Source organism: Stegodyphus dumicola, chromosome 7, assembly GCF_044657685.1.
Source record: "Stegodyphus dumicola isolate Sdum_Otavi_A_Nest chromosome 7, ASM4465768v1".
Taxonomy (NCBI): Eukaryota; Metazoa; Arthropoda; class Arachnida; order Araneae; family Eresidae; genus Stegodyphus; species Stegodyphus dumicola.
The window spans coordinates 86,702,422-86,717,213 of record NC_140774.1 but is presented as its reverse complement, the minus strand read 5'-3'; the positions used below and the strand labels follow the sequence as shown (position 1 = coordinate 86,717,213).

The 14,792-nt window shown below is 30.2% G+C and overlaps 1 protein-coding gene across 2 annotated transcripts in view; it reads left to right on the top strand.

The window, feature by feature from the left end:
- Positions 1–8,542, top strand: part of LOC118201142 (obg-like ATPase 1) — a 129,067-nt gene extending 120,525 nt beyond the window's left edge. For both annotated transcript variants that reach the window (XM_085820561.1, XM_085820562.1), the window contains exons 11-12: positions 2,989–3,111; positions 8,384–8,542. In XM_085820561.1, coding sequence (XP_085676687.1) covers positions 2,989–3,111; positions 8,384–8,488 — 228 coding nt within the window. In that variant the 3' untranslated portion in view covers positions 8,489–8,542. The remainder of the gene's footprint in view (positions 1–2,988; positions 3,112–8,383) is intronic.
- Positions 8,543–14,792: the final 6,250 nt, after the last annotated feature.

Genomic DNA, 14,792 nt, shown 5'->3' with positions numbered 1-14,792 from the left:
AAATACACCTACTTTAAAATGATGGTGAAAATTTTAAAGGTTATAATTCAAAATTTTTTCAAAAAATTTATAAAAGTTATTTAAAAATAGAAATTTAAAAAATAAAACACAAAAAATGGGTAAATTTTATTTGGAATGAACCTAAATTTCGAAATGTGAAAGGAAAAATCAAAAAGTTTAATAAAAAAAGAGATATTAATAAATATTTGCCAAATTCAATTAATATTGAGGAGCTAATATTTTAAAAACTTACTCGTACGATTTTTACAAAACTTGGCATTCTGGCATAATTTGAGTCATAGAATCGAAATATGGAAAAAAACTGGTATGTTATTTCAGAAAAAGTCCAATTTTGTGTCAGAATACCTATGTTAGAATAGTGCTATATATAAATCTAATATATATCCTAAGCCGCACTTTGGAGACATGAAAAACGCAGTTTGAATTTTGTCAATCAGCCCAATAGAACGGGAGATATAGCACTGTCCCCCCCCCCTCTTTTTTTTTTTTTTTTTTTTTTTTTTTTAAAGCAGTGTACCTTGTAATCACTTTTTTCAAAAGCAGGTAAATAGTAGCTAGCTTATATCCTTCTTTGTAAAAGACTAAACAAAAACTGTTTCATCAAAAATTAGTGAATTTATATAAAACCAAGTCAAAGAGTTTATGATTACATTGTGACAGCATGCTTATTTATTGATGGCACTAAATAACTCTGTTTTTGCTTGCTCTGAGTCATAGTCTTATATGTGCTTTATGATGGCTTTGCAAGTCTCTCATTTGCTGAATTTTTCTTTAAAAAAAATCTCAAATTTTAAAATATTTCATTTACTTTAGCTTTCTGATTAGTTGAATGCCTGATAGTTGAGCTTTTACTATACTGTCCAGTTGTATGCTGTAGTCAATAAATATGTTAATTAATCACTTTTTTCAATCAAATGTAAATCTTATCTCCTCAGTTTTACTTTGAAATGCAATAGAAATAATATTTATTGTGAATGATGTACTGTTGTAAACTTCTTCTGCAGAATGGACAAATTTTTCCAGAGTATGATATTTATTTTTAAAAATACTATCTAGTTTTCTGTTTCTTTTGATAGTTTAGAAACATATTTCCTGTGTGTATTTCTTTCATTTGCTTTACAGTAATAAATAAGTTAAATTTTTATAATATTCTTATATAGTAATGTTTTATAATGCATTCATACCATTTTGTAGTAAATTCTTTAAATTATTAATTTACTCCTACTTAATTTAATAACTAATTTATTGTGTTTGGTCAGGATATTGTTCCATTTGGTCACAGAGCAATTCAGGAAAGTCCAAGAAATTAAAGCATTGAATTTGAATGAGAACTCAAATCTAATATTTTTCAGAAACAAAAAAAGTTTAATAATTCTACATCTCGCTGCAAAAATGAGTAGTGCAGCATTGTCACTGAATTCATTTCATGGAGAATTCAGATGCATATCTGCTAACTTTTATATATTGTAAAATTACTCATTCTTACATAATTTAATTAGTTCACTATTGATCATCCTGTTTACGTGTATTTCTCTTGATTTTGTTAGTTTAGTTTGAGATTTATTAAATGCTAAATTTTTTTGCTCAAAATTGCAAGGCAGCTGCCTATAAAAATAAAAGGCCTAGTTTCAAAATTTGTCATTGTTTCCATGCATTTTCGCACATATGTTGCAAAAAATAATAAAGAAGGGTTTTCTGTAAAAATATTGGTTTTTAACCAGATAATCTTTAGATCTGTTCCATGGGTAACTAACAAAGAAAAAAAAAAAAAAGTGGTTGTGAAATGCTATATTTGATGTGTTTGTAATGAAGTATGCTATTAAATTATTTAACATCTTAATATCAAGTAATAATATGTTTAATGCAGATGAAACAAATTAAAAAGTGAAGAATATATATATATTATATAGATGTGATAAAAAAGAGAAAAAGACATATCAAATGTTGATACAAAACATAGTAGAATTGAAGAGGAATAATTCTTATTGTGTAGCTTGCTAAAATGCTGAGTTCATAATGGGCAGCAAACTTGGCAGTTGAGGCAGATTAAATAAAAATAGTAGTTAAATTTTTATTTCAACTGATATTCTGTAGTCACAATCCACTTGGCACTCTAATCGTGCATATTTCCAGAACATTTACTTTTTTAATAGTATTGCGATATGAAGCGAGCCTATCAAACACGTCCAAAGCAGCAATAGAGATACAAGCAAAGTAAGTATTTATTCCATTTGGCAGCTTACTGAAGAGGAAGGTTTTGGTTTGCGTTAGAAAATTTTCAGTTCTCAGAGTTTAGGTTCCAAAGTAACTACGCCATGAGTATTATGCAAGCTTTAACATAGATTTATACAGAAATGATGCAGCTCAGAAATGTTATTATTTTTAGAATAAAGCTGAAATAACTAAAGAGGAATTAAAAGACTTTTGCTAAATTAAATTATAAAGCTGATTTACATATTTGTTATCTTGATTATACGCATATATATGTGTGTGATTATTGAAAGAATCATGCAGAGATCCCTCACCATCTTTTGCAAATATGAAACTGTACTCATTGACATTTTTACTGCATTTGCAGTAGTCCACTGCTCTTCTAGAAAATGCAAATATTCAACTTTTAAACAGTGCCATTTACTTTGTGTAGCTTTATGTAAATAAGTGCGAATAAAGCGTTAAATTTAGCTAACTAATTTCAGAATTCTAATTGGTTGTGAAAATGTGCCAAAACATTTAAGTGATAATTGATTTCTAGAATGATAATTTTAGCTTAACTCAGCTAGTTTTGTGTTTTATAATTTTTTTTTTTTTTTTTTTTTTTTAAATATTTTACTTTTTTTTTTTTCTACTCTGTTCTTTTTTATAATACACTTTTTGTCACTATTGAAATTAAAATTTAGATATTAGTAAAACACTGAATACTTCTTCTATTATTAGCTGTCAGTGAAATTTTTCATATTTTATTTTTAGAAAGGAACCAAAGCTCCTCAAGCAGCTGGTAAGATTCATACAGATTTTGAAAAAGGTTTCATTATGGCTGAAGTAATGAAATATGATGACTTTAAAGAGGAAGGATCAGAAGCAGCTTTAAAGGTATATAATTATATAATTTGTCATATTATAATAATTTTATATTTTCTGTAAATGAGTTAGCATTTTCCTGCTTATAATAGTGTGTCTTTATTGATTGAAATTTTAAAAAGGAAAAGAAATCTTAAAATCTAAGAGGATTCTGATAATGACTCACACCAGAGGATTTGTTGAGGTTTTATGCTCTTGCTAAGCGTGCAGATTGCTAATCTGCTTTTGGATTGACCCATTCCTACTAATATAAATTTTTCTTTTTAAATTTATCATTAAACATCACTTTCTCTACACTGCATAAAATTCTATAGTAAAATCAAAAGATTTTTAAAAGCAGCATGTTTTTAGAATTCCTAATACATAACTAAGTGTTGCCATTAATGTCCTTTCTTAGTTCATTATGTCAGTATTCAGTTTTTTTAATAAAATAATTTACACAACTTTTTTGTCTTTTTATTATTAGCTTAAAAGGGCTATTAGTCTCAAATCACTTTTGACGTCCATATCACTTTTGAAATTAAAAGGTGCCACAATGTCGGTTAACATCCCTCCTTTTCCGTGTAGTGCCTAAGGGTGGAGCATGTAATAAGCAAAATAAAAAAAAAGGTCGGTTAACCGAAGAGGAAAAATAACTAAGATAATTATGCAACAGCAACAAAGAATATCTGTCTAAAAACCAAATGACTTAGAAAATAACGTATTCAGATGTCCATTGTCAGACGAAGAAAAATCTGACATCATAAGGGAAAGAAGCCCTTTTGGCCAACGGTTGAAATCTGAAGCGTTTTTTTTTACTTTACTTTTTTTTAATTCCATTTAATTTTTACAAACTTTATTTTATTTTCTAAATCTTTTTAACTTTATTTTTTAAAGATTTTTTTTCACTTAAGCAACATAGAATTTCACAACAAAATCACAAAATAATTAAAAACTGCATATTTTTAGAATTCCTGATAGAGTGTTAAGTGTTGCTATACATTTTTTTTTTAATATTCATTGTATTATTTCTTTAAAAATAATACAGGGTGATAACATTTGATGGCAACATATTCATTTTGCTACTATTTGATGCAGATGTAAAAGTGAGGTTCCAGGGACAGTGTCTGCAATTAATCTGACAGCAGTCACAAAAGTGCAGGAAAGATGGATAACTATATTATAATTCATAGAAAATACTATTAACAATTTATTTTATTTTATGCAATTTAATTTGGAAAATAAGTTCATTTGGTTAAGCAAATTAAATCAATACTTTAAAAAAGAATTATTTACATTACATTTAGAATTTAACTTCTAAAATTAGAAGTGCTAGAGCCTTGTGGAAGGCCATCAGGTGAAATTAAAATTCAATAAAATGACAAGAGATAAATAAAAATTCAGTATATTAAATTGCATTAATTATAATTAGTTAACATAATAAAATAAGTATAATGTCCGAGATCTGGAATTGGGATTTTGGAAGTTTCTGGATTTTAGATCATCAGTTTAAACTTAGTAAGATGACATGTAGAAATTATAAAATCAAATTAGCTCTCTCTGCATTTTGAATTGTGATCTATTTAATGTTTTAGTAGTTTAAAATATAACTACTGTGTGATATTATACGAATATCTGTGAGGAAAAATTTCAGCATTTTGTTTTATTTCTTGTGATAAGAGTAAATTCTATTAACTTTGCATCAGATTTGTGTATTCAATCTATTACAAAACTGTACGCATGCAGTAATATAAAATAATGAAGCATTTTTAATTTCAATGATATCAGAATTTAGCCCCCCCCCCAAAAAAAAAGGAAAAGAAATCTGAGGTTTTTTTTTGTTTGTTTGTTTTGTTTTGTTTTATTAAACATTTCTTTTCAGTGTAAGTTGTTTAAGGTGTTTTGCTTTTTTTGATAATACTTTCTATTTAATTATATAGATAGACATAATTTCTTGTTCAGTTATGAAGTTCCAGCGCTCAAGTCCTGTAACTGTGTCGAGAATTCCATCTAAACTGTCAGTTGAAGTATTTTAATTCTTAAACACCTCTTTATCACTTTCTTCATTATCACTAGTGATATTTTCTGGATTTAAAATCATACTACAAATTGTGTAGTTCTTTAATTGATTGCTAATTGGTATGTTGTCATCATCACAGTGGGAAGCATCTGTTATATAATCTTCATTTGTTATCATTATGTTCAAAATCTGTGCCAAAATAAAGTTCTTGTTTAACCTAATTTTGATACTATACAGATATTTCAAGACTAAATTGTGTCACCATTTTTTCTAGCCAAAGCAGCTGTAGGAGGAAAGTACCAAATATGCTTTTCCGTTGTAGATCTTACTACAGCTCCAGAATTAGAAATTTTTTTCAACATAATCCAAAACTCAAATTTTAATTTTCATAAAATAGCTGTAATAATAATAGCCTGCAAAAAAATAGACATGTTTCAGCCATTCATCTTATTTTATTATGTTAAGCCTGTTGTTGCACTGAGCACATTTAAGAACATAAACAACAGTTCCCCTTCTATTTTAAATCATGAATGACTGAAACCACTGATGCCAAATCAACATGTGCAGAGTGATCAGTTCAAAGTACTTGGAAAAAATATTTACCTGTTCTCAAACAAGCTGTCGTAAATTTCTTGTAATTCCTGAAGAATAAAGTTTTGACTTGGGGGAGGAGGCTTCTCTTTCCATAAAAATCTGTACTTCAATCCAAGGTTTTGCATTCAGAATCATTTTTAAGACTTTCTTATTACTAAAAGATATTTATATATAATTAACACACAACAATCAAATTAATTTCTTATTTTTTGCTAAAACTGTGGTTCACTTTCATAAAGAAATTCCTGAGCCCTGTGTATTAAGGGCTTTTGCATAGTATAATAAAATTATAATTTATCTCAAACACTGAGAAGCAGCCAGCACAGTTAAAACTATAATCACTCCTGTATTTTCCTGTAACTGTATTCCAAGCAAAGGAAGAACCGACAGTTACCCCTTCTGATTTAGCATATTTTGTTTTTAAATGTTTGATTACTACTATTTTTATCAAACCAATTGATATTTTTAAATATCTTTTAAAATCTTTTTTGTTTGTTTTAAATATCATTCTTGTTTCAAAAGAGAGCAAATCATTAGTTTTGCAATTTATGAAAATTTCAAAAAATTGTAAATAATACATTTTAAGATGTTAAAATTTTAAAGTAATGGACAACAAATATTGGAGAAAATTTAGCGATTTTCAAAAGTCCTCCAGAAAAATACATTAAAAATTACAAAAACTAAAAGTATATACAATCTCTGAAAAATATATTAAAAATTTCATTTGAAGGATTTTTTTCTGCTCTATCTGATTGTGCAAACAATAAAATTCTGTGATTTTTTAATAACAAAAAATGTTATGAGTGAATTTAATAAAAGCTTTAAAAAATGAGGGATGTTTTACGTAGAAAGATTTTGATATTCTTCATTTAGTGTTTGTTACAAAAAAACAATATGTAAGGAACTGTTTTTTGGAACTGAATGTGGAACCTCACTTTTGCATTTCAAGCTGCAAAAAACCAACATCAGTTCTTGTAAATAATAAAAAAATACAAGCATGTAATAATTTTTATCCTTAAATTGTGTATATTTATTGTATAAATTAATTAAAACCACTGTTAACATGGCTTGTGCAAAAAGAACTATAATCATCACTGTTATCTATCATATAGGAAGCAACTGCAACAAAAGTGGGAAAGGAATCTCTGTTGTAGTAATTTTGATGAAACTATTCTGACCTGTATGATGGCTGCAGACCACTGTAGCAAAAATAAAGTTAGATTTTGGATCTGTTCATAGAGAATTTCTTAAAACCAAATCTGAATAAATGCTGCTTTTTTGGTGAGGGTTAAATATTTACTATTACCAGGCCATGTCAAATGGTAGGCAGATATAAGAATTAAAATGATATGTTTTCTACTTCCATAGCTTTGTTATATGGGACAGAATTTTCATGGATTGTAATCCATGTCCTGTTGAACAGAATACCGCAGAAAGTCTTTGTAGACCTAGATGTTGATGGTCTGTTCAATTAATTCAGTCAACCAGTCCTGCATCCCCAGACTATCTGAACCCTGAATACTTCATTGTAGACATCATGGCGATTATGCCTTTGACTATGCGAGTGTCATAAAATATGATCATTAAGAATTAGATCATTAAATTATCATAAGAAATTATTAAATTTAAATATGTTTGAAAAATAACTACTTCTCATTACTCAGCAATTTATTTCATATTTTCTTTAGCCCATTTTACACAATAAATCTTACATCAGTAATGAGCAAAGGGTCCTTCTTCAGCAAGAAAGGAATATGAGTTTCTTTTTTAAACGAAACATTTGCACAAAGTATTTTCCCCCCCTCATATCTGTATGTACATTAAGTAGTAAGCTTGTACTGTGCTCATGGGAACTGATATTGACATTGACCAATCAGATTTGTTAAGCAAATGCCTTATCCTAATTGTAATCAGCAAACTTTAAAAAAGGCATAGAAATGTTTGCTTAAAATTAAACATTGCATTTTTTTTTTTGTGTAATGGAGAAAATAACTTAAGAATTTAGCAGAAAAGTCATTTCTTCATGGAATTAATACATATAATATATCTCTGAATTATATGACTTTCTGAATCTGCCATGATATCTGTACTTAAAGAGTATTTATTAGTTAAATTTATATATATATATATATTATAATATATATATTATATATATTATTTTAGTGTCTGTTTTCATAAACTTCCATTCATTAAGATGATATTTACATCATTAAAGAAAGTAACAAAGGAAAATATTTTGAATTGTAAGATTGTTAGCTAATGTATACCAAGTCACAAAAAATGTTATGAGCTGGTAAACTCAGGCATGCCCCTCAAGGAGTTAATATCCTTTCAGCAAACAAATAACATTTTCTGTTATTTAAAAGAGAACTACTCTGGAAAAAATTTTTAGGTGAGAAAAGTTAAAGTTTAAAACGTGAACAGGATCATCCGAAATTTTAAGTAGGAAGATTTCTTATCCTTGAATTCCATACCAGTTTATGTTATATCATATTATTTTTTTAACATTTAATTAGATGTTCTTTTAGTGCAGTGACAGATGTAGCAATTTCTTTTCACATTTTATGCTGAACAAGTCGAAATTAATTGTGCAAAGTGTTTTACTTTAAAAAACAGCTTAAACATGTTGCATTCGTAGTATTCATTAAATCAATATCAATTCCTAATTCTTTAATTCAATTTTTTAAACAGGCTGCTGGAAAATATAGACAACAAGGGCGTAATTACGTTGTTGAAGATGGAGATATAATATTTTTCAAATTCAATGCTGGAGCAGGTTTACAAAAAAAGAAATAATGTAAATGTGTAAATTGTTCCAAATAAAAATATTATTTATTCATTTTTCATGGATCTATATGCATTTATTTGTTTGGAGGATTTTGTTTTGTCTGTTGTAATTTTTAAGAGAACAAAATAGTTTTGATAAAGGTACATTTTATGTAAAAATGTAAAGGTTTTTCATTTCTCTTCATTGCATAGATACACATATTTCAAAGTAAAAACCAATATATTTATTCAATTAATACATTCTTAATATACGTGGTAGTAAATTACAAAACATCTTAATGTGAATATGTGTGCATATACTCAAATGTATCCAAAATTAACCTAAGCTATTGTTACAAATTTTGTAGATATTTAAATAATTTTAGTCAAATTACATATAAAATTGTAGTATTTGTTGTGTAATGTAACATGAAATGCCTGAAGAGATAAAGATCTGCCATAAAAAAATAAGATAATAGAGACACGTCTAACATTGCGGTAAATGGCAATCTCACTAAATTTGCGAGACATCACCAAAGTGTCAATGGCTTGGGTGACTAATTTTTGTCTCCAAATTTGGGAATAAATCACCAAAAGTCAACAAACATGGCGATATATTTTGGTTCAGACCCTGTGTAACTGTAATTGGTCCCTATATAACTAATTATATCCAGCCCTTACATGTAACTTTAACTGTATATGCCTTCCAGTAATATTGAGAAATGGAAGCTACTAGAGGTCTTTGTGCGATGCGTGCCTTGTTATATAATCAATTCAAAATTAACGAAATGAACTGTACTAATTAATATTTTATTTTACAACCTTAATCATTCTTAAGCGATTGCTTACTTATCTAACAACAACAATAAAAACTGAGCGAGCGTTACAGTGTTGCTGTAATGACCATCCGCACCATGCAAGTCACCAAGAAGAGAAAAAATGACGTAATTTTAAAGCTAAACTGTCCTAATGACTGAACAAGAGGTTTCTTGACAGCCACGGAAAAACTATATAAGCCCGGAGAAAGCATCAATTTTTAGTTAAGGGTTAGATTTCCGTGAGAGCTTCTTTCTTTACATGTGCTTCGCATTGCGTTCTGCTTAACATTCTTAGCAATTTAACCCGTAACAGGGGACGTGCGGTCTGATGGACCGCACCACATGTTCCTCCCATCACCCCTATTGCATGCTTTGTCCAATTGAATGGATTCTTTCCCTAGCTTCACGTTTAATGACCTTCTTTCTGACCCCTTCTTATCGGAATGCTTTGGCAAGTGTATCTGTTGAAATTCTTCTAGAGCGGTCTGTGAGACCTCACCTCCCTCTCAGTGTTACAATTTTCGGCAGTAGTGAACACATGGCTCTAAAGTTAGGTCTGCGGAGATTCATTTATCCTTCTGATCTGCGTTATGCAGAAGAACTGAAAAAAATTCTAGACGAAGTTGGAAGTGATTTTAGTGAAGAAGATGACTGTGAAGAAAATTTCTGTGAAAATGCCCACTCAACAGACTCTGAATTTTCTGCAGACAGCAATGATTTCTTTGATCTAGAAACAACTGATTCCGTAAATTACTACTATGGAAAAAATCGGTTCAAATAGTCATCCGTTGAACCAAATCGAAAAGTTAGAAGGCCAGCTCACAATACCGTAAGACTTCCTCGACTAAGACCTTACGGAAAAATTGATAATTCAGATCCAAAAAATGTATGGCAACTACTTTTTACTGACGAACTTTAAAACATAATTGTGAAATGGACAAATCTAAAAATTGAAAGAAAAATAAAAATATATATGTGGTCCAATTAAAGGTGAAATTGACTACACCTGTGTTGATGATCTGAGAGCTCTTTTGGGTTTACGTATTTACACATCAGTCTTCAAATCCAATCATGAAGATATTGAATTTTTATTTGCCCCGGATGGAACTGGCCGCAGTGTTTTTCGTGCAGTTATGCCAATGAAACGTTTTAAATTTTTACTTTCAAATTTGCGATTTGATAACCCAGATGATAGGGAAGAACGAAAGAAATCTGATCCGGCAGCACTTATTTCTGAAGTGATGAATTTATTCATTTATAACTCCCAGAAAGCATACACATTAGGCACTTGCGTCTGCATTGAAGAAATGCTTGTTGGATTCAGAGGAAAGTGTCGCTTTAAAATGTATATGCCCCAAAAGCCTGTGAAATATGGATTAAAAGTTATGTGTTTGACTGATGCCCGGAATAATTATGCTTACAATGCATATCTTTATTGTGGAAAAGACTCTGATGGAATTAGCGTAGAAGAGAGTTGGAAAAAATTCAGCAAACCAAGTCAAGCTGTTCTGGGTTTGAGCAAACCAATTTTTAATACAAACAGGAATGTAACAGCAGACAATTGGTTTTCTTCCATAGAACTTACCACAGAATTGTTGAAAATGGACTGACATAAGTTGGAACTGTTAAAAAAAATAAAAAAGAAATTCCGAAAGATTTTCTTCCGTGTAAGTCAAGAAAAGAGAATTCAACATTGTATGGATTTACGAAGGACATAACCTTGATTTCATTTGTTTCAAAGAAAAGGCGAGCAGTGGTTTAGATGTCATCATTGCATCATTCGATAGAAACAGACTCGGAAACACAGAAACCTGAAATGATTGCTTTTTATAACAGAACCAAAGGTGGTGTTGATGCTTTAGATGAAAAATGTTCTGTCCATTCCTGTAGTAGGTGAACAACGCGTCGGCCTATGGCTCTTTTCTACCGGTTAGTAGATATGAGTATAGTAAACGCATACATTTTGCACCAAGGTTGTAACCAAAATCCTGTTATGACCAGAATGGTGTTTTTGAAAGAATTAGCGAGAGAATTAGTCCAACCACTACTACACACGAGAGTGAAAAATCCAAGAATAAATCGAGAATTGTGCCTGATGATAAAGCGGATTTTAGGAAAAGAAGTTGAGTCTAAGGATGTGGAGCAGTGCACAAAAGAAGCAAAATTAAAATCAAGGAAAACATGTCGTCTGTGTCCCCCAAGCAAGAAAAGAAAGACAGCATATTTATGGTTATCTTGCCAAGATCCTGTTTGTTTGGAATGCACGCAAAAGTTATGCAATAAATGTGCTAAAGAAGACGAAAACTAAATTGTTTACTATCAGAAAATCAGTGAGATACTGATATTTCAGGTTCTGTCAAAATTTTTCTGTATTGTGCTACACACAATTTTCTCAGGTTAAAATTTGCTTTAAATATTAAATAATATAGATAAAATAGTTAATTCAAAATAGATGCATTCTTATTTTTAGTTTTAAAGAATTTAGTGCAGCATATGATTTTCATCGAAAAATTTAAGGCTATCGGGAAGTTTTCTGGAAAAAATTTAATTTCACTTTAAAGTGTAAAAACATATTTTCTTTTCAGAGTAAAATGTTCAAAGAACATCCAAGTGAAATATCATGATGATATTTTAATTAGACGATTTTTAAAAATTTATTATAATGCGCGGTCTCTCAGACCGCACGTCCCCCTGTTATGTTCAACTTTTTCACCTCCCCTGTTACGGGTTAAAGTGGTATTAAATACTTATTTTGTTTTGTCATGTTGAGAAGAGCTGTACCAGTATCTTTGTGGAAAGTTTTAGAACTGTAATGTGTTCCTTTAGTGAAAATAAATTTTAGCAAGCTATCATCGGTTCTGTGTACATTCAATCTATTATGAAACCATACGCATGCAGCAATTTTTGGTGTCAGAAATAGGATTAGATGTCAGTGACAAAAGGGATAAAGGAACAACTGAAAAAGGGTGGTGGTAGCATTTTCTGCATTCAAAGAAGTAATGGAGGCGGTCAAAGAATCTATTAAAAAAGAGATGAAAGCTATTAAAGGAAAAATAAAAGGGTCCAAGAAAAGATTGAAAGGGCATCGAAATCAGTTGAAGGAAAGACTGAAGCATTTCAAGAGGGAATGAAAAGATAAAAAAACAAATTTGAGGCTATCAAGAGCAGAATAGACATGGTTGAAAATCAGTGTACAAGTGAAGGAGTCTTATGCCCCCATCCCTCAGGAGTTCAGTGCAGGTAATGACACAGTGAGATATAAAAGGTTTTTTCCCTGAGAAGAGTGAGAACTTTCCTGCTGGATCTATAGGCATATTGGCCCACTAGAACTATCGTCTCTAATGTTAATAGCGATAGTGCATTCTTCCTGTTAATGAATTTCGGAAATTGAGGGACTGAATGTATCCAAGTACCACACTGTCAAGAATTGCAACTGTTAATGTTTTTATTTTATTAAAACTCATGTTCTTATTAGAACTTGAGTTAGAAGTTCATTTCACCCTGATCACAACCAAGGTTTTGTGTAGCAGTTTCAGCCATTACACCACAGTATGTATTCCAGTGCTTGCATTAAACAAACTAAGTCCTTCAGCTGTGTGACTTCAGAGAGCCTAACATCAGAGTTATTACAGAATGCATGATTAATGATAAAGGAATGCTGCAGAGCACGTCTTTCATGAATTTCCAAGATGCTTTTTCACACTCGTTTTCCGACACAGGTTAAACTTACTTAGCATAGAATTGATATGCAGGAAAGATCCTGTTTAGTAATCGGTAGACAATTCTACCAATTGCTGAACTGGAAGAGGTCGGAAAACAGCTAACATCGTCTTAGCATTGGTGACATTCTGGACACTTGCTCACAAGTAGTTTGTGACGCTTGATTTTAAGAGTGGATATAACCATGATGACCAGATGGCATTTACTACCAGAGATAAAGACTTTAGTAGTTCAAGGTGTTGCCGTTTGGAGTATGTAATTCTCCGGCAGCATTCAAATGCCTGCGAGCATTTGAATGAGACCATGCTGAGAGGTATTTTCTACAAAGCCTATCTGATATACTTTGATGACTGTAATATTTAATAATTTGTAAATGGCAACATTTAACACTTAATATTTAGTAACTTGTAATTGACAACATTTTGGATATATATATGAAAATAGAACTATTACTGGTATTGCACTTCTCAGTAATATAATACATTCTATGATTATAAATGGTTTCTTAAAACTAAAAGTGCAACTTCATTATTTTATATGGTGTCAGGAGTATTTTGCTTTCAAAATCGAAAGTTTAAAACCAGAGACTATGAAATTTGATGGAAATCTTGCTTCAAATTGGCAAAGATGGCTGCACTCATTCGAAATGTATGAAGTAGCTAGTGGATTACATAAATAAAGAAGAGAAGGTAAGGAATTCGTGGTCTTGAAATATATACAGTACAGAGTCTTTAATCCGGACCTCAAAGCTACAAACTTTCTGCGCATGTGCGTTTACGCATGTGCATACTACGTTTATGCATGCACGTTTAATGTACAACGGATGGTATAAGCTAGGCTAAAATTATTTAATTATCTATTTCAGTTAATGTTGCAAATGGTGTTGTTCCTTAATCTTATAACGACGATGTTAGCTAATTGGATACGGCTTATTGTTTTTTTCTGACTGTTAGAGCAATTTTATAAAAGTAAGATTGAACTTTCGATTATGTCAAAATGAGTTTCCAATTCTGGAGCTGCCAAAGGATTTACAAAGTGAAAGCATGTTTCGATGTCCATCAAACAAAAAGTGGAATTGCTTCAAAAAATGGATAAAGGTATGGATAGAGAGGTTAGTAAAAACGAAAAAATTTCTATTGACAAGCTAGGTCAGTATTCTCGGCACAGCAATTACAGGACTTATTTAAAGATATTAAATTAAATGAAATTAAGATAAAATTTATGGAATATTATATTCTAGGAAAAACATTACATTTCTAGTAAAGAATAAAGACATTTATTCTTTACTAGAAATCAAACCGAGTCAGAAACCATAGATAAATATGTAACTGACCTTCAAAATAAAGCTCGAACATGCGAGTTTGCACAATTAACAGATAGTTTAATAAAAGATAAAATTGTTTGCAGTATTAAAAATGATGTAGTGAGAGCAAGATTGTTACATGAAACAGAATTAACATTAGAAAAGCTCTTGATATATGCAGATCTGCTGAAATAAGTGCCCATCTAATGAAAATCATAAAAGATGAGGAAACTGTTGTAAACTTAGTGAAAAAGAAATTAAGTTAACATAATAAGAATACTTACAAAGAGGTAAATACCAAGAAAGAAAAGAAAAAGTTTGTTCTAAATGTGGAAAAGCATATGGAAAAATCTGTCATAAGTGTAAAAAGGCAAATCATTTTAAGAATCAGTGTAAGAGCTATATAATAAAAAATGAAGCAGTCAAGGTAAACAAAAAAGATAGACAAATTAAATTAATAAATCATGACTCTGAGGAAGAGTTAGAATTTTAT